The sequence below is a fragment of the Theobroma umbraticum genome, unplaced genomic scaffold, assembly GCF_002168275.2.
Source record: "Theobroma umbraticum cultivar Fairchild unplaced genomic scaffold, ASM216827v3 scaffold_69.0, whole genome shotgun sequence".
In the NCBI taxonomy this organism is placed as follows: domain Eukaryota; kingdom Viridiplantae; phylum Streptophyta; class Magnoliopsida; order Malvales; family Malvaceae; genus Theobroma; species Theobroma umbraticum.
Genome location: NW_018397293.1, coordinates 162,121 through 181,501, shown reverse-complemented (window position 1 = coordinate 181,501; position 19,381 = coordinate 162,121). Strand labels below are relative to the sequence as shown.

Below are 19,381 nucleotides of genomic sequence, written 5' to 3'. Positions count from 1 at the left end.
TAGGTCCAAAACCAAAAACATCTCATCTCGGCAATCATGCCATGAAAACATTCAATGTTCTAAATTATTTATTGTTCCACAATCTAATCTAGGTTGACAAGTTTGATCACCATCAACTAAGGTTGTCACCTTCACGGTCCTATTCTTCATTGCTCATTGTCATTGGTTCCTTCAATATGTCATACATATTAAAACCATTAATAAAGAGTAAGGTATCATATACCAAGTAGTAAAAAATAAATCATCATATGATTCATACCTGATGTGGAAGCTGCCTTTTGTTTCTTCCATTTGATGGATTCAAGATAATCCTTGCAATTGTGCCTTTAGTGCCCAAGTTTACTGCAGAAATGGCATTTGTCATTGTCCTTGTCCTTGTCCTTCTTCACACCTCCAGTAGGCTTTATACATTTTAAAGTTGATGTCTTTTCATCCTTGTCTTTCTTAAAAAATTTTCTTTTCTTATTTTTATTTTTCTTAGAAGAGACAAGATGAAAGAAGGCTTTTTCTTCGCAATGGTGCTCTCAGCCTGTGTGAGCATATTTAATAAGCTTGAAAAGGTTACCTCAATCTTGTTCATGTTGAAGTTCAACACAAACTGTGAATAGCTCTCTAGTAGTGAAAAAAGTATAAGGCCTATGCTAAAATCATGATCCATAACCAACCTAACTGCTCAAGTCGAGTGATATATCCTATCATCTTAAGCACATGATTCCCTACTGGGCTTCCCTCAAACATCTTACATCAGAACAATTCCCTTGAAATGTCAAATCTCTCTACACGACTTTCCTTATCGAACATTTCTCTGAGGTTTAGGATAATATCTTGAGTATTCATAGCCTCATGTTGCTTTTAAAGATCTAGGGCCATACCAGCCAACATCACGCATGTGGCTTGATCGAGATCATCCATATAAATTCTATGGACCTCCTTTTCCACATTTGTAGCATCATTGCTAGGTTCCTCAGGAACAAGACCATCTAGGACATAAGCCTTTTTTTCTTGTTTCAGGACAATCTTGATATTACGAAACCAGTCAATGAAATTTGGGCTTGTCAACTTGTTTGCATCAAGTATGCTTCTAAGCAACAAACAATTTGCCATGATAGATTGATATCCTATATAAATCAACATAAATGATTATTAGTCATTAATGCAAATAAACACAAAGACAAGGTTTTAAAATCTTATATGATTATTCTCAATATTTTATCAGAATAATAGCCCTCCTCTACTATTTCAAGAAATTTAACCTTTAAACTTCTTATTGAGCTAGAACCCTTTTCATCCCATCATGACCTTGAGTGACTCAATAAGCCATAATGAAACTAATTAGGTAGGTAACTTAGCTTACCAATTGTATCTTATACAACTCATAGTTTAGTTAGGTGACAACTCTTTGTCTAAATATATGATATATATTTTGCCTAACTCTGCCTCTAATACTATGCGGTCATGTGTGACACATCTAAGCAACATGGTACTAGTTGAGTAAAACCCATCAATAACTTAAATGTACTCGTATAAAAGTTTGGCTTTGACTGACTCAACAAGCCTCTACTTAAAAGAGTAGCCTGGTTATCTTGTTATATGGTGGAAGGTAACATTTTGACTTAATATATATTAATGAGGGATTTTATTTTTTAATTGATTAATTAAGATCTCATTGATTTGGCTTTGTTGACATGCATAGCATTTATCGCATTTCACATATAATATATATATATATATATACTGAAAAATAAATCTATCTCATGCTAACTATTATTATGGATTTTACTAATTCTAATTTCCTCAAGCCATTGAGGAAATTAGTTGATCAAATTCCTAGGAGATTTACACAAACATTGTCTTCAAGCATGCAAATTACATGAAAAATATCAAACAATGGTTCTGATACCACTGCTGGGATTCAACCTCATGCTCAAATACGAAAAATAATCAATAAATAAAAATATAACACTGTAGAAAAATAAAAATAATATTTAATTAGAGAAATAGTCAAATCCTACAAGATCAATGTTTGTGTTTTTCATCTAACTCTCAAATAAATTATAAAACTCATAGGTTTAAGAGTTACATACCTTGTTCTAGATATCTTAATCAAGAGCCAATTAAATCCAAAAATCTTTGCTTCTTCACCTTTAGGATTTGTCAAATCTTCAGCCACCCAAGTGCTTGGCCTCTAATAGTAATCCACATAGTGATTAAATAAGACCTTCTCCAAGGTAGGATTTTACTTGTGCTAGCAAGTTTTATTTCTAAAACTTAAGGATCGAAATTCTTATCAAATCTTATTTTTGTTAGACAAAGAAAACTAATTTTCTTTTCTTATTTTATTAAATGACTGAAAAGTGGCTGGAGGCTTCCTGTTTTTTTTTAGTTTGCTAATATGACATATTTATATAGCCAAACTAATTTGTAACCCTAAATACAATAGTTATATTGTAATTTAATTAAGTCTCTAAGAACTTAATTAATTTTTCACTTTATTTTGATCTCTTTCAATTAAGTCCAACTTAATTAATTATCCTAATTTAATCCCAATCACGTCACTTAATGTGTGTGACCCATTAGGCTTCTAACATGTTGGCAATAAATATAAATCATAATCAAATATCAAATTGATAATTAATTTATATTTACAGATCATGAGCGTCATCTATCAATACATCATGACCACCCAAATGTTAGAGATTTAATTAAAAAATTTGACAAAGCCCTTCAGTGATAAGCCTCTCAGTGCAATACGATCCTTTCATCAAATATCCTGGATATGTCATTAAGCATGGCTTCGTGTCTACTTATGACATTCCATATTAGTTCTCATAATTCATGTCTAACCTTATGAATTTAGGAAACTAATTTTTTTCAAATTCATCCTGCTTTAACCAAAGACTTTATACAAGTTAATCAAGAATTGAGAACAAGTGAGATACATCCCCTCATATCACTTGGGGTGATGAATCCTCTGTTGACCACTTATTCACCTTCACATTCTTCATGGCATACCCAAAAACACCTTATTTAGGCAATTTGTTGCTTCCAATCCCGTAGGGGTGAAATTAAAGTATATCATTCCCCATATAAGATGACCTGGTGTTTCAAGTCTAAGGACTAGTTGCACGGCTATCACATGATAACATTTTCCATAGACACTTGAGTGAAAGACCAAATGGAGTTCTCATAGTGGGTCATGTTCAGTGAACTTGTTCTTTAACAAGCACCTACATGTTATCCTCAGGTATCCCATATACTTCAAACTATGAGATCGATTGCTTACTTCCCAAGTAAGGAAGCTTAACATGTACCAGTCTTTGAGCATTGTCAATGCCTTGTCTTGGCAATACAATGACCAAGAACAATTTTAGGAACATGGCTTTGATGCATAGTGATCTCATAATTATACCAACTTTATAATTCTCTTGCAAGGCTTTTATGTTCCATGGGCTTCATCCAATTAGTACTTAATAACTCCTTATTATTGCACTAACATGAAGGAAAACCTCTATCACATAAAATTATACGATTATGTATGTATTAAATTACAATATATATTCCTTGACCATCTACTTGGCTTAAGGGCATTTGCCAGTATCATGTACTTTGTATTCTTCCCACATTACATGGCTAAGAAAGGAAATTATACTAGCCATCGTTTGTTTCAATTGCTATGCTAAAAAAAATAATCATACAAGCCACCATTTATCTTGCCACATTTCAATTTCCATGCTAAACTTCATGCAGGCTGTTTGCCACAGTTTGAATTTGATTTGGTCTACTTGCTTCAAAATTTTCTTTTTACAATTTTCTTCAAGATTTCCAAGCCTTTTTTTTTGACAACTTTTCTGATTTCTTTCTTGGTAAATTACTATTTTAGACTAATAATTTGATATTCTTTTGATAGTTAAATCTCAAATTTATCAGCTTATAATTAAAGCAAGTTTAAATTGAAGTGGGAGAAATTGTTAGCAATTTAAAGTGGTGCTCTTTATAATAGCACACAATTTGTTTTCTTAGGAGGGTGCTCTTTATAATAGAACTTATTGATCCTTGGGGGTTGCTTTTTAAAATAGCACACCATTTATTATCCTTAAAGGGTGATCTTTACAATAGCAGTTGTTGATTCTTTAAGGGTGCTCTTTAAAATAGCACACAATTTATTATCCTCGGAGGGTGCTCTTTATAATAGCACTTTTTAATCCTTGGGAGGTGCTCTTTATAATAGCACACAATTTAGAATCACCATGGTATCCTTCAAGGACTACAAAAATCAACTTGTCATTCTTTCAAAAAAGGATGAAGATATGAAAGAGGGGTTATTTCTTCTCATGGTGAGACTTTTAGTTGGTTGTTTTTTGGCATCTCAACCACTTAATGCTCCAACAACTTTGGAGGAATGGACTTCTAAGCTGATCAAGATCTGACAATCTTCTTCAACAACTCGATATGTTCAATCTTATCTTCATGACAAAACTTTCAATCAAAAGGAATTTATCACATTGGTAAGCTGCATAATTTTTGGTGAGGCTTATTGGGCTAGTTTTTTCATGATCAATGGAGAATATAAGTATATCCCTAAATATTGGGAGTGGACTGAAGATGTGTTACTTTGATATGCAAAGCTTTTACATGATATGAAGATGGCTAATGCTATTTGCTCATCTCTATATACTTATGATCATAATAAAGATGTCATTCAAGCTTTTTGTGAGAGTTGGCGTCCAACCACGAACACCTTTCATATTGCTTTCGGAGAGGCTTCCTGATCATTATGGGACTTCCACAAATTGGGTGGTTTTCCTATTCATGGTTGGTTTTGTGATGAAGTCATTACTTCCACTAAAGAATTGATTGGCCTTGGTGCTAATGGGAGAAGATTTCTTCCTAAAAGTTGTGAATACTTATTTGCTGCCTTTCATTAGTTGCACAAAAGAAACGATGATCAAGGCAAAGTCTTTGTTGACGATTGGATCAACTTTTGGTTTCAAGGTACATTACGCTATCAAAAACCTTCATCTCGTAAAGCCAAGAAGTCAATTCATCCTAAGGCCATGCATAACTTTACTAAAATTATCAAGAAACATGAAATCTGGGCCTTGACTGGAGCTAAGGCATGTGGCGAGCTTGGTGTTAAAGAAAATTATAAGGATGATACGTATTTGGTTGTTTTCTTTTCTTGTTGGCTCTGTGTATTTGTTTTTCCAAGAGTAGAATTTATCATTCGACCTGAGACATTTAAGATCACTAGCCTCGTAGCTATTGGCTCTAAAGGTGTTAATCTTGCCATTCCTGTGCTTGCCCAGATAGATCAAAGGCTTAATTAGATTACCTTTTTTACTCAAGCTAGTTTTTTGGATGCATGTTTTCCTATTCATTATGTTTATGGGTGGTTGGGTCATTATTTTGAAACTCACTTTTCAACTCCACAATAAGTAATTGGACCTATGATGGTAATATTCTCTAGAGAAGGTAGGGCTAAATATTTTAGTAAACAAGAAGCGTGTAACTTGATTCATACAAAATTAGTGTGGGATGCGAATTTATATTCCAAAAATCAAGGTGAGATTATCATCAACACTAGACCATTGGATCCTTCACGACATGATTATTTAGTAAGCGTTCATTTGAGCTACTTGCCTATTCAATGCCATAACACTATTATTATAGAGCCATATAATCCTCATTGGTTTGGAAGACAATTTGGCTTTTGTCAAGATGTTCTTGGAAATCTTAAGATTGATATTCACTCTGGCTCTGTGGATGACTTATTGAAATTTTGGCAAACTTGCACTCTTTTTAATACTCAGTAAAGATTAATTTTTATAGCTTGTCCCTTGAATATTAATGATCATGCCATCGTGAGCTATATGAAATGGTGGTCCTAAGTTGATAATCCTTACTTTGAACATAGTGTTGAAGCTTTGATCTTTAGCAAACATTTAAGACAACAAAAGGAAAAGCCTTTTAAAATAGAACAAGGCGAGAAGAAGATGCTTGCTACAACAAATCTCTCTAGGAGACACGAACATAAGGAACCTTTCAAAGTGCAAAGCCTTCAATTGCTTCCAAATGCTTAACAAGGAATTCTTGAAAAAATTTCTAGACACTAAGGTATAATAGCTATTGAAGATTCTGCTAGTGAAACTAATCGTGAAAAACATTGGAAGTGTGTCACAGTAAAGAAACAAAAGGTATCATACCATTCTAGCTTTTCATTTCTTAAAGACATTCCAAGTTGTTCTTTACTTCTAGAAAACTTTAATGATTTGGCAATTGTATCATCAATTTGTGATCTTTTTTTTAACCATTTTGTGGAACTAACTTTTATTCTTTTTTTTTTTAGCTTCAAAGCCATGATCCAACCAAAGAGGTTATCGATGAAGTAGTTCCTACTATTAGCGTAGCTTCAGTTTCGAATCCACATGGATTTAACAAGCTTACAATGGAGATAGGAAACTACTATGCTGAAGAGATTTCAAACGCGTCCTCAAGTCAAGAAAATATTTCTCTTCATGTAATCACTAAGGAAATTGGTGATGCTTCTAAGAGTACGACAGAGTTGTATGCCGAGGCTAATCATCTTGTACTTCTTGAAGCTTCGAAATTTAGTGTTGATAAGGTGATCCATGATTGTCATTCAGAACTTGTCATGACCTTATGGGAGAGTATTCAACCAAAAATTATCAAAACTCCCTTCGATCAAATTTCTTCTCTCACTATTGAGGTTCAACAGATTCTTGTTGTAACAGAAGGGATCGAGACTATGGATTCATCCTTATTGAGGAACATGGTTCAAGAATACTTTGGACAAGTTTCCAAATTTATTGATCTCAAATCATCCTTTAGTAATGCGTCTACAAAGATCAAAAAGAGAAGCTTAAAAATTTGTTATTTATCTCAAGGACAAGGAGTCTCTTAAGAGCAAATTTGTTGAGGAGGTTAATGATTTGCAAGCTAAGTTAACAAATCTTAAAGAGTAAATAGGTGATTTGTATCACAAGAAGGATGAAATTGAATCTTCTCTCAAAGTAAATAAAGAAGAGGTGCAAATGAGGGAAGCTAATATTTTTGAGATTAATGAAGAGATAACTTCCATCAAGTCTTCTAGTATTTTGAGTGAAAGCGAAGTTAATTCCTTAAAATCGTTGCAGAATATGTTGGAATCTTCTCGAGAAAGACTAAAAAACTTCAAGTGAAACCCTTGATTTAATTACTTCTATAACGACCTTCTTCCTGATCATTACCAATGTCCGAGACTTGCGAGTAAACCTGCCAAATCCTAAACAACCTTTAGTTGAGATTCCTGTTAGTTAGCTCGAACATCGTAATGTGTATACGAGTCAACTTAAATTTTTATTATAACATTCTACTTATGTCGCTCATCATGCCGCTCATTAAAGATTTTTCCAACCAGTATAGTTACCATCATTTACTTAAAATGAATAAATAGCTATAATTAATATGTAGCTACTAAATGACAATATCCAAATTTAGTGAACTTCAAGATCAATTCAACACACTTAACATTCATTAAACAATCTTAAGGTTTTTAGCTATACAATCCGATAAACTAATAATTTTAATAAGTCTAACTGTTTTACATAACATGACCCCTATGTAGCAGAGCGACTCCAGGTGGAAGTCTAAGAGATGCCATTACTTATGTCATAGTGAATCAAAATATGCCGAAATAATACACTTGAGCTGATCACTTTTATTTAAAAGGAAGATAAAGGGGGTGAGTCTCACAGACTTAGTGATCATTGGCTCTGTGAGTAAGGCGCAGATGGGAAACAAGCTACGGACAGAAGATTTGAATATAAAAAATATAAGAATATATGTAAACAATTTAACTCAAAAGGGAGATTTGTGCCTTACTTGTAAAACCAAGAATTTTAATGCAAGATAATTATTTTAAACAATATATCAAAGCCAGTGCAAGTAAAGATTTCTACCGTTGAAATCATATAACAACTTTAGTCAAATCAAATTAGTATAAACATGCGTGCTCTTATAAAATTAAACATTACTAAAACTTATACACAAGTTCATAAATCATCTCATCATCGAGGAATTTAAATACAAATCATTGTATAAACAACAAAGTCACGGAACAACTTGTAATTCTCATCATGTGAAAGAATTCGTATTTGAAAACCCAAAGAGATATCACTCTCGAGTAGGAAATCACAATAATCAACTCGTGGACCCACTTCCACGTAATAATAATTTGAGAGGTCCCCCTCTGCCAGATTCCCATTGCCATGGCAATCTCGATGATGTTGGCTGACATCGGAGAAATTAGGTGGTCACAACCACGTATAACAACTTCTAACTTAGCCACGTATACACATCACAGACCATGGCCCCAGCCACGTCTAACAGCCTATCAACGACCCAAAGGTTCTTTTTCTAAAGCTCACTTATGCACAAGGGTCACATTATCCCAATGTGACATTCGACCTACTCTCAAATCTTCTGGTTTGACAAAACTATTTAAAAGCAAATTGGGTTCTCAAAAGCTCATTATAAAACTATTTCCAAACTACTAATCATGGTAACATGATAAACTCGTTTGTAAGACTTTAAAATGTAAAAGCTTTGCATGTAGTTTAAATATCAAATCAACATGGTGAATATATGTAATTTATTCATGAATGTGTATCACACAAACCAATAAGGCACATTTTGACATAAGCTATGGTAAAGAGCTTGTTTCCTGATTTTTAAAACTCTTTACGTATGTAGTTAATATATACATATATACAAAACCTTTCTCAAAGCATGGCAGTCACAAGACTAACATTTTACCTACTCATGCTGTCCACAAATTGCATTTTAATCAAACCTGCATGTTTATTACTCATATATAGATATATAGTTATGAAAATTTTGAAATAGACACCCCTTACTCACCTTACAATAGCGAGACACTACGTCGCTATTGATTCGGGTGAGTATCTAACTAATTCTACATGTCGGTCACCTGTTATCTCCTCCGGTACACCACCATAGCAAACCTTCCTCACTTACATATTTCCTAGCAACAATTCAAACTCATTATACTTAATTATGCACATATACGGCAGCACCTCAATCAATGAATCCTTAACCTAATTTCATATTTTTCATCAACATTATTCACAATCATTTAACATGCAATCCACATACTTTCAACCAACCATACCCAACACAACACAATGTACTAACATTGCATGCTTACCTTTCGATTTTAGCTTGAATTCCACATATAGTTCACAATTTCTTCACATCCTCGGTCAACATTGCTGCCACAAGCATAAGCAATTAATACACATCACATTTCTCCTTTCTACTTGTGATTTTGAGATTAAAACACTTACCCATTACTTATCTAGCTCAAAATCAACATGCATTCCAAGATCCACCTACATGCATGCATCCGGTTCTTGAATCCTTGAAGATTCTTGCTACCACAAACAAAATCCCACATTTTAATCAGTTCACAAGGCATGCATTCAAACAAAATGGTAATTTTTACCTTCCTTATCTTGGAATCTCTAAGCCAAACCACCAATGTCTTATTTAGCTCTAACAATAGTGTGTGTGTGAGAGGAAAACCTCTTGATATTTCTCTAACTCCTCCAAAGCCGAACCTCCCTTTTTGCTTATCTTCTTTCTTCCTTCTCCTATCTCTTTTCTTCTTTCTTCTTTCTTCCTTTCTCCTTTCTTCCTTTCTTAAAGGTTTGGTTTTTCCAAGCCTTTTCCTCACATTTCATTTACTTATTTATTCCTTATCTCCCATTGGACCAATACATTCCCCACTCAAATTTCATGTACTAATTTCCTTTCTCATTCATTGGCTCATAATCTATCCTCATTCAGCTTCTCCATCCATGACCTTCACTATCCCATATTTTCTTCCTTTATTCTTTATTTCATGCACCACCTTATTCCTCCAATCACATTTGCCATGCAACAAGCTTCCTTTATATTCTGTATTATCATGTCATTTACTCTATTCAAGAGCACATGTATCTCACATCTTTCTTTCATCATTTGGCCACCTAATGCACCAATCTCATTACATGCAATAAGATTTAGTCTTCTTCTTCCTTTTACTTTACATGGTGGGGTTTTCACATGTTCCCTATTAGCTTCTCCCTTTTGCATGCTATCATTTGTATGCGTTAGTGAATTTACATGCACACCTCATTATCCAACATAATCTACCTTTCCTTGGTTAGTCAATTTCCATCTAATTTTAATTGTTAAAATTACACATATGTCCTTAAATTTTTTCTTATTTGCCATTCGACTTTTCAACTTTTCACCCTTTACAATTTGATCCTTCCAACATTTCTTTAATTCCAATTTTCTTCTATTTTCCTTCCTTTACACTTGTACAAGTAAAATAGAAAATTTGCACCCCATCAAGGTGTCATCATAATATTTAAATATATGCTTACCCGCTCTTGCTTTATTTAATAAAGGCACACGGGCCCCACTACATTATTTTTTTTCTTCAAAATTCTTTCTTACTTCTTCTCCCCTGCTTGAATTGGTCATATAATCCGTCTTCATGACTAATTTCAATAATAGATAAAATATTAATATTTTAATATTATTTATTAATAAAATATTTTTTTATTTCATAATATTCTTTTCATCCATCACCGCTTTCGGCACTTAAAGTTACATCAGTTTACCCCTTTATCTTATCAATAAGATCTTATTGGCTTCTACATGAAGGTACGAGGTGTTACAACTTCCTAATTCATGTAGCTTTCTTTTTTTTCTAGGATTTAAACCTTTAAAATTTTCTTTCACATTGTAATGCATTTCAAATTAGCAATAAAGATGAATTTGCTTTTCTTATTGCTTTTCTTTACTTGTGAAGAAATTTAAAGATAATCGTATTAAACATTCAAGATATTGCACAAATTTTCTTAGATACCAATTGAACTTCAAAACAATTCAACTTGTGATTACAATTTGTTTTACTTTCCCTTTAATTGATTGAATCACATAACTCAAGAAGAAGTACAAACTTGATTTATTTTCCAATCTTCTACCTTGGGAGCTTCATCATCATAAAGAATTGAGCCATGCTCGATGCATGAGACTTTTTTTTGTTTTTTTTTGTGTGACTGAACTTAGTAATGAGACTAAGTTGCCTACATACCTCCCAATATGAAGAAAGATCAAGTCATAATGTAGTTCATTTTTTTTTGCCTTAACTTTTGCTTAAGTCATCCTGTTAAGGATTTTCAACTTAGTACGCTTTTCTTTTGTGCCTTAACTTTTGCCTAAGTCGTCCTGTTAAGGATTTTAACTCAGTAGGCTTTTTTTTTTTTGCTTTAACTTTTGCTTAAGTTGTCCTGTTAAGGATTTTCAACTTAACAAGCTTTCTTTTTCTTTTTTTTTTGCCTTAACTTTTGCCTAAGTTATCCTGTTAAGGATTTTCAACCTAGCAAGATTTTTGTTTCTTTTTGGATGTAGTTTAAGCTTTTGCCAAGGAGCATCTGATCTTCAAGCATAGTAACGTTTCAATAATTTAACATTAATTGGGCTAACTCTTACTCCACCTTGATCAACAATTTTGTATACGCCATCGGTGTAGACTTCTTGAACAACATATGATCCATCCCACTTTGAGAGGAGCTTGTTACCCATACGATGTGTAGTGTTTATCTGTATTCTGCTGGGATTCGACCTCATGCTCAAATATGAAAAATAATCAATAAATTAAAATATAACGCAACAAAAAAAATAAAAATAACATTTAATCAAAAAAACAGTTGAATCCGACAAGATCAATTTTTGTGTTTTTCATGTAACTTTCAAATAAATTATAAACACCCATAGGTTTAAGAATTACATGCCTTGCTCTAGATATTGTAATCAAGAGCCAATTAAATCCAAAAATCTTTTATGTTCTCTTGCAAGGCCTTTATGTTCCATGGGCTTCATCCAATTAGTACTTTATAACTCCTTATTATTGCACTAACATGAAGGAAAACCTCTATCACATAAAATTATATAATTAAATATGCATTAAATGACATTATATATTCCTTGACCAATATAATTGGTGCAAGGGCATACACCAACATCTTCGCACTACAAGAACTAAGTCTCCCATTTGGAATGATCGTGGTTTAACTTTCTTGTTGAAAGCTTTGGATAATCGAGCTTAGTAACCTTCCAAGCGTTATTATGCTTCCAACCTTTTCTCATCCAACGCTATAAGTTCTTTAAGACATAGGCGAACATTGTCTTCATTTGGAAGACCTTCTTGAATGGAAATTCTTAATGATGGAATTTAATGCTCTAATGAGAGAACAGCTTCCACACCATAAACAAGTGAATATGGAGTAGCTTGAGTAAATATACGAAATGTCATACGATAAGTCTATAAAGCTTCCCCTATTTTCTCTAGCCAATCTTTCTTTGTGCGATTAGCAACTTTCTTAAGAAGATTACACAAAGTCTTGTTGAAAGCTTCTGCTAACCCATTTGCTGGTGCGTGGTACATGGAAGAATTATATTGTTTGAAGTTAAATTGTGCTCATAACTTCTCCATTGTGAACTATTTTCCATTATTTCTTATGATGCATCGTGGCATGCCATAACAACAAATGACGTTTGCTCTAATGAATGTAGCAATAGTTTTTTTCTTTACTTCTCGATAAGATGATACTTCTGCTCACTTTAGAAAGTAAGCTGTAGTTGTGAGTATGTAAAGATGCCTTATGGAACTTTTAGGTAATGGTCCAACCAAGTCGAGTCCACAAGCATCGAATGGCCACGATATAAGTGTTGGGTGGAATGGCTCATGGGGTTGATGAATGAAATTAGTATGAAATTGACATGCTTGACATCTTTTAAAATAGTCCATGATATCCTTCACCATTGTTGGCCAATAGTACCCCATTCTTTTGATTTGGAAATACAACTTAGCTTCAGATTAATGCACCCCACAAATTCCTAAGTGAGCTTCTTGTAAAGCCTTGTTTGCTTCTTCATCTCCTAAATAACCAAGAAAGACTCTGTCAAAGGAATGGCGATAAAGTGTACCTTTGAAATAAATAAATCGAGGAGCTCGACGTTTTATTTTTATCATGTGTCTTGGATCTTTAGGAAGCTTCCCATGCTCTAGGTAGTCAATCAACGGCTATCGCCAATCTTTTTTTCCCATTTCAAGGACTGAGATGACATTAGACTTTACATCGACTTCTTCACCTATAGTGAATGGTGGTAAAATCCATCGTTTGTAAATAGGAACTTTTAATTTTATACTTGGCAATGCAATTGCTAAGGCCAAATTAGCTAAAGAATCTACTTACCTGTTTTCTTTTCTAGGCACATGTTCTATGCTAACTTTGTCAAACCACTTTAAGAGCTTTCTAACATAGTTGACATATGGCAAGAGCTTAAGCTTTTTAACTTTATAAAGTGAAAGGATTTGGTTTACAACCAATTTAGAATCTTTAAACACTTTAAGTTGGGTGATTTGCATATCCATCTCCATCTCTAGACCTATGATCAAGGCCTGGTATTCTGCTAGATTATTATAACAATTTTTGATGAGAGTGAATGCGTAAAGCAACACCTCTCATTCTATAGTGATAAAGAAGACTCTTGCACCTACCCCATCTTGTCGGGCTGCTCCATCAAAGTGTAATTTCCATAGCTTAGGAATTTCAATGTAGAGAACATCTTCATCAGAGAGATCTTTAAGGAATTTCCAATCATTTGGAATTGGATAATTTGCAAGAAAATTTGCAAGTACTTGTACTTTAATGGCCTTTTGAGGGATATATGTGATGTCGAACTTTTGTAATAAAAGAGCCCATTTTTCCAATCTCCCACTAAGCATCGATTTTGACATAAGATACTTGAGGGTATCTGCTCGTGAAATTAAGTGAATAAAATGAGGTTACAAGTAATGCCTTAATTTCTTAATTGCAAACATTAATGCCAAGTATGTTTTCTCAATGGGATAATAATTTAATTCTGCACCATTAAGAGTTCTATTAAGGTAGTAAAGTGCACTTTCCTTTCCTTCATCATTTTATTGTGCCAAACGTGCTCCTAAAGAGCATTCTTGTGCCATAATATAACCGGTCAATGGATGTCCTAGTGTAAGAGCCCTTAAAACTAGGGGCCTTAGTAGATAAGACTTTATGCTTTTAAAAGCATTACCACAAGACTCATCCCAAAAAAAAGCCGTATCCTTCTTCATCAATCGACTAAATGGTTGACATCTACCAACCAAGTTGTATATGAAGCGTCGAATATAAGCCAATCTTTCTTGCAAACTTTTAAGTTCATGGAGATTGCTTGGCTTAGGCATTTTTATGATTGCATTTATTTTCGATTGATAAATTTCAATCCCACGATGGCACACTATGAATCCCAAATGTTTTCTTGAAGATTCAAAGGCACACTTTAAGGGGTTTATCTTCAATTGATATCGATGAAAACTCTCAAATACTCGACGAAGATCTTCAAGATGATCAACTTTCTTTTTAGACTTAACCATCAACTCATCAACATAGCATTCAATATTTTTGTGCATATCATTAAACATCTTCTGCATGGCTTTTAGATAAGTGGCGCCTGCATAACTTTGTAATAGTATATTCCTTTAAGGGGTCAAAATGCCATGAGCTCTTCGTCGTTGGGATCCATGCTAATTTGATTATAACCAAAGTAGCCATCCATAAACGATAAAGGCTCATGGCCAGTTGTTGCATTCACCATTATTTCTATCAAAGGGAGAGGAAAATCATCCTTTGGGCAAGCATTGCTCAAGTCTCAAAAATCTACATAAACTTGAATTCGGCCATTCTTTTTTCTAACTGGAATAATATTTGAGATCCTAGTAGGGTACTTGACTTCTCAAATAAAGTCAACCTTAATGAGTTTATTGACCCTAGTCTCTTCTCTATTTGGGGAATCAAGTTAGAGAGAAGATGTCGCTAAGCTTGTTTAATGGGTTGAATGCCTTTCTTTATTGCTAAATTATGCACAGCAACTTTAGGGTCCAATCTTGACATTTCTTTATAAGTCCATGCAAAGACGTCTCGATACCTTGTCAAAAGGTCAAGATAAAATATTTCTTCTTTAGAAGTTAAATTTGCACTTATAAAGATTGGATAAGGATCTTCTGTAGTGCTTATGTTAACTTCTTTTAATTCATCAATTGTAGGTCGATTTCCTTCTACTAACGATGGAGGAGCCTCTTGGATATCTTCTTTTTCAGATTTTTCATCACTTTCTTTTATAGACACATGATTACATGTCAAGGTTTCCATTTATTCTTGCTCTTCCTTTTCTCAAGATGAGGCTTGTTTAGTCACAACCACAGTGTGCCTTCTAGCCTTTAATGTTTCATCATTGTTACAATCCATTCATTATTTGTTTTCATTCGTGGAAAGATGATGCTATAAAAATCCTTTAATTCATGTGTCACAAAGCTTTTTTTATTCCTCTTTTGTGAGAGTTTTCTTTTTAACCTTGAACTGACGGAACTTCTTGAAGTCCCTTTTGTATAATCTTTCTTGATATGATTAAGCACTGAACCTCAATTTGAAGGCATGCTTAATCGATTAAAAACCGAAGTTCAAATTGTGGCTATGCCTAAACGATTGAAAATTGAAAGTCTAGATGACTCCACTGGGGTTTCTTTCTCATCATCGACTTCTTTAATTGCTATATATCTTAAAGCTTTTTTATGAATCTTCAACTTTGAGGTGTAAATCCCAACCCTATTTTGTAGCTTTGACAACATTTGTCTTTTTCTGCCAAACTCTACAATTCTTGAAAGGATCTTATGAAGTTTCTTTGGTTAGTTCACTAGGCTGGTGAACGAACTTAAAAACTTCTTCTTGCTTGTAGCCAGCCTTTATTATGAGCTTATAAGCATTAGGGTCAAAACCATTAGCTCTTTGAGAGGAAAGATCATCATGTTCAACCAGTGGCTCGTTTATTGGCCTTACAAATCCCTTCAATGGAGACTTAGCGAATTTTTACTCTTCTAGACTAGTGAGTGGCAAAGTCAAAATTTTTAAGCCTTCATAAGATTATTATTTTCCTTTGTAGATGAAGATGATTTCTTTCCCTTTTCCTTTGATGATTATCTTTCATCATTTCCCTGATCGCCTTTAGATTGTACTTTTTAGACAAAGGTACTTCCAGATAGAACTTAGCATTAGCTAAATGTGCCTTTGTTGTAGTAAAGGGCTCAACATTCGCTATGATTGTCTTCACTTGACCATTTCTATAGTATTTAAAGCTTTCATGACTGTTGATGATACTACACCATTTTAATGTATCCAAGGTCGTCCTAACAACATGTCGTATGTTGTGTTATCATCCATCACTTAAAACAATGGATTGGACTCCATATCATCATTGAAAAGTTGAAGTCTAACTTTCCTTATAGCTCTCTACCCTTCAAGATTGAAACCGTGGATCTTCGAGCAACTCCTCAATAATTCATCAAAAGACATTTTAAGCTCTTTCATTTGTTTTAGTGGGAGCAAGTTGACAGTAAATCCGTCATCTATTTGCATTTGATTGATCTTTTGTTCATGACTATATCCCTAAACAAAAAAAAGCCAATTATGAGGGGTAGACCCCAACAATAGGTTTTCGTCAAAAAATGTAATTTCTACACCATAAAAGGAATTAGAATCGAACTTAAGTTTTTTTTCATTACCAACACCTTTATCAATTTGGAAACATGAAGTGGGGATTAATTCTGATTTTTGAATTGCATTGGCATGAAATCATTCAAGTTGATTGGTCGTCTAGGCCATTGCACCATCAAATTTTCACACTTACCCATACTTATTTTTCTTGGTGTTACCTTCGACATCATCTTTTTATATGGCAGTTTCACCATTTTGGATCTTCTTGGTGCTTGTTTGTTCTTGGGAGGACTTTTTTTCCTCTTCTCTGACAAGTAACTAAGATCCATCCTTCATTGTCTGGCTCCTAACTTGCAAAACCACAAGCTTTGCCCCCATTATCTTGACGATTAGATGTCTTCTCTATGTTTGAAGTCAACATTATATAGTCGAAGGATCTGAACTTTATCTTGCTCCACACGCTAAGTGGAGAAAGCATGTTAGTTGCTGATGTTACATGTACTGTAGCCATTTCTTCTTCAAACTCAATTTTCCCATCCTGGTATAAACCCATGGTTGTCTTTTAAGACAAAATACTTTTATAAAAGGTGACCAATTAAACGATGGTACTTCTAATAGTTGGGGTCATTCACTCGATCAGCTTCTTCTGGTCGCTTCATCTCTAGCAACTGAATGAGCTTAGCTTTCAGAAGTTCTTTCAATAGTCCTGTGATATCTAAGTCAAGAAAAGGATACGTTTTTCTCTTGTCTTTCTTTCAAAGTCACTTTTTTTTTATCTTGTGGGGGACCAAGCTTCATTTCTTAGGCTTTTTTTGAATTGTAGTCACATTGATAGGTTTGGTATTTACAGTCATAGACTATTTTCCTTTACGCTTATCTGCCAATGCTTTGCCCCATTTATGGACATCTTGCTTAGCCTTTCGTGGTTCTTGCACTAGAGGTCTTTGATTTCTAGCTATTGACATGCTTAATTCCATGTCATGAGCACGCATAGTTAATTCCTTAAAAGTTTTAGGCTTAATGCCTTGAAGAATATAGCATAATCCCCAATTCATCCTTTGGATGCATATGTTAAGAGCTGAGGACTCAAGCAGTCACTATTTGCAATTGAAATTGAGATTTCTCCACCTATGGATATAATCAATCATAGGCTCATCTTTCCCCTGGAGCGAACTTGTGAGTTCAATCATGCTCACCACATGTTGCATGTTATAGAAGCGATTGAGGAACTCACGTTCTAATTGCTCCCAATTATCAATCATCCTAGGCTCTAAGTCCGTGTACCAATCAAAGGCATTATCAACAAACTACTTCACCATAAGATCACCGTAAGTGCCAGCATTGTTACAAGTTTTTATGAAGTGTGCAACATGTTGACGAGGATTTCTTTTACCATCAAGCTGTTGGAACTTTGGTGGTTGATAGTTTGGCGGCATCCTCATGTGATCCATCCTTTGAGAGTATGGCTTGGTGTATGTGTATGAAGGTTGAGTGACACTTTCCACTGGTTTCTTGATGGCTTATTTGATGAGTTCTTTCACTTGATTGGTGGTGAATGCTTAATTAGATTTTTTTTGGAGATTATTTCCACTTCCATAGTGGAATTCTTTTCATTATCTTGGCGTTGATTTTGACCAAGATCCATTAGTGCCTTTCTAATAAGGCTACTAATTTTTACCATCATTAAGGCAATTTGTTCATCTTTTTCTCTGATTCTTATTGTTAGAAATTCCACAATCTTCACATGAAGTGCTACTTGTTTTTCTAGAGATGCTGTTTCAGTTGTCATGACAACCATTATTCCAGAATCTACTTTTGACGAAGAACTTTGGGGAGGGGATGATAAAACAGAGCTACTGCTTGAGTAGCCATCATGTTCCTTGACTTGATTGGTACTTGATCTTTTAGGGAAAGTAAATTGGATATTAGACACTTCTTCAAAACTTGGAGAAGAAGCATCATATAAAAGATTTTGGTTGAGGTCTGGGAGAATTTACTCATACAATTTAGTAAGAGCTTTTGTCTTTCTTCGAGTACCATATGGATGTGTTGGAACATTTATGCTTGATGATGAGATTGGAAAGACTGCAGGATTCTCTCTAGTAGGCTTGATAGTACGTTTATTGGTGAGATTCTTCTTAGGAACCATTTCAACTTGGAGATATTTAGAGATTTACTTGAAAAAAGAAGATGAGAGGTAGAGATTGTCCCATTGGGTGTGCCAAAAATTTGTACACACAAATTTCTTGACTTGACAATTATGAGACAAATACAAATATTTGATGATGTGAATGATAATCTTTGAAAATTCCTTTGATTAATTTCTTCACTTCGTTTTCAAGAGTCATGAACTTGGACTTAGTCTTGATCATGAACTTTGCTTAATCTTCACTTCAAAGGTCTTCATGACTAATCTTAATCACAAACACTTGATATCTTCGCTTCAAGGGTCTTTACGACTTAATCTTGATCACGAACTTCATTGTCGCTTGATCTTGATCACGAACTTCAATGCCACTCAATCTTGATCACGAACTTCGTTGTTGCTCGATCTTCACTTTAGAAATCTTCTAGTTCTTGATCTTTGAAATGGTCTCAACCTTTGAATGCCTGATAATCTTCAAATGCTTCCGAATGAATCAAAATGCCTTGGAAGAGCCCCTTATATATAATGCTAAGTGGGAAACTTTGATGACAATATAGTCTCTTTGAATTATCTTTAAATTATTTTAATTTAT

General features: G+C 34.1%; 1 protein-coding gene across 1 annotated transcript in view; it reads right to left on the bottom strand.

Annotated features, from left to right (window-relative positions):
• LOC149526203 (secreted RxLR effector protein 161-like) overlaps positions 1–1,104 on the bottom strand; it is a 9,429-nt gene extending 8,325 nt beyond the window's left edge. Inside the window, exon 1 of the mRNA XM_089785706.1 lies at positions 873–1,104. Coding sequence (XP_089641832.1) covers positions 873–1,104 — 232 coding nt within the window. The remainder of the gene's footprint in view (positions 1–872) is intronic.
• Between the last annotated feature and the right edge of the window lie 18,277 nt (positions 1,105–19,381).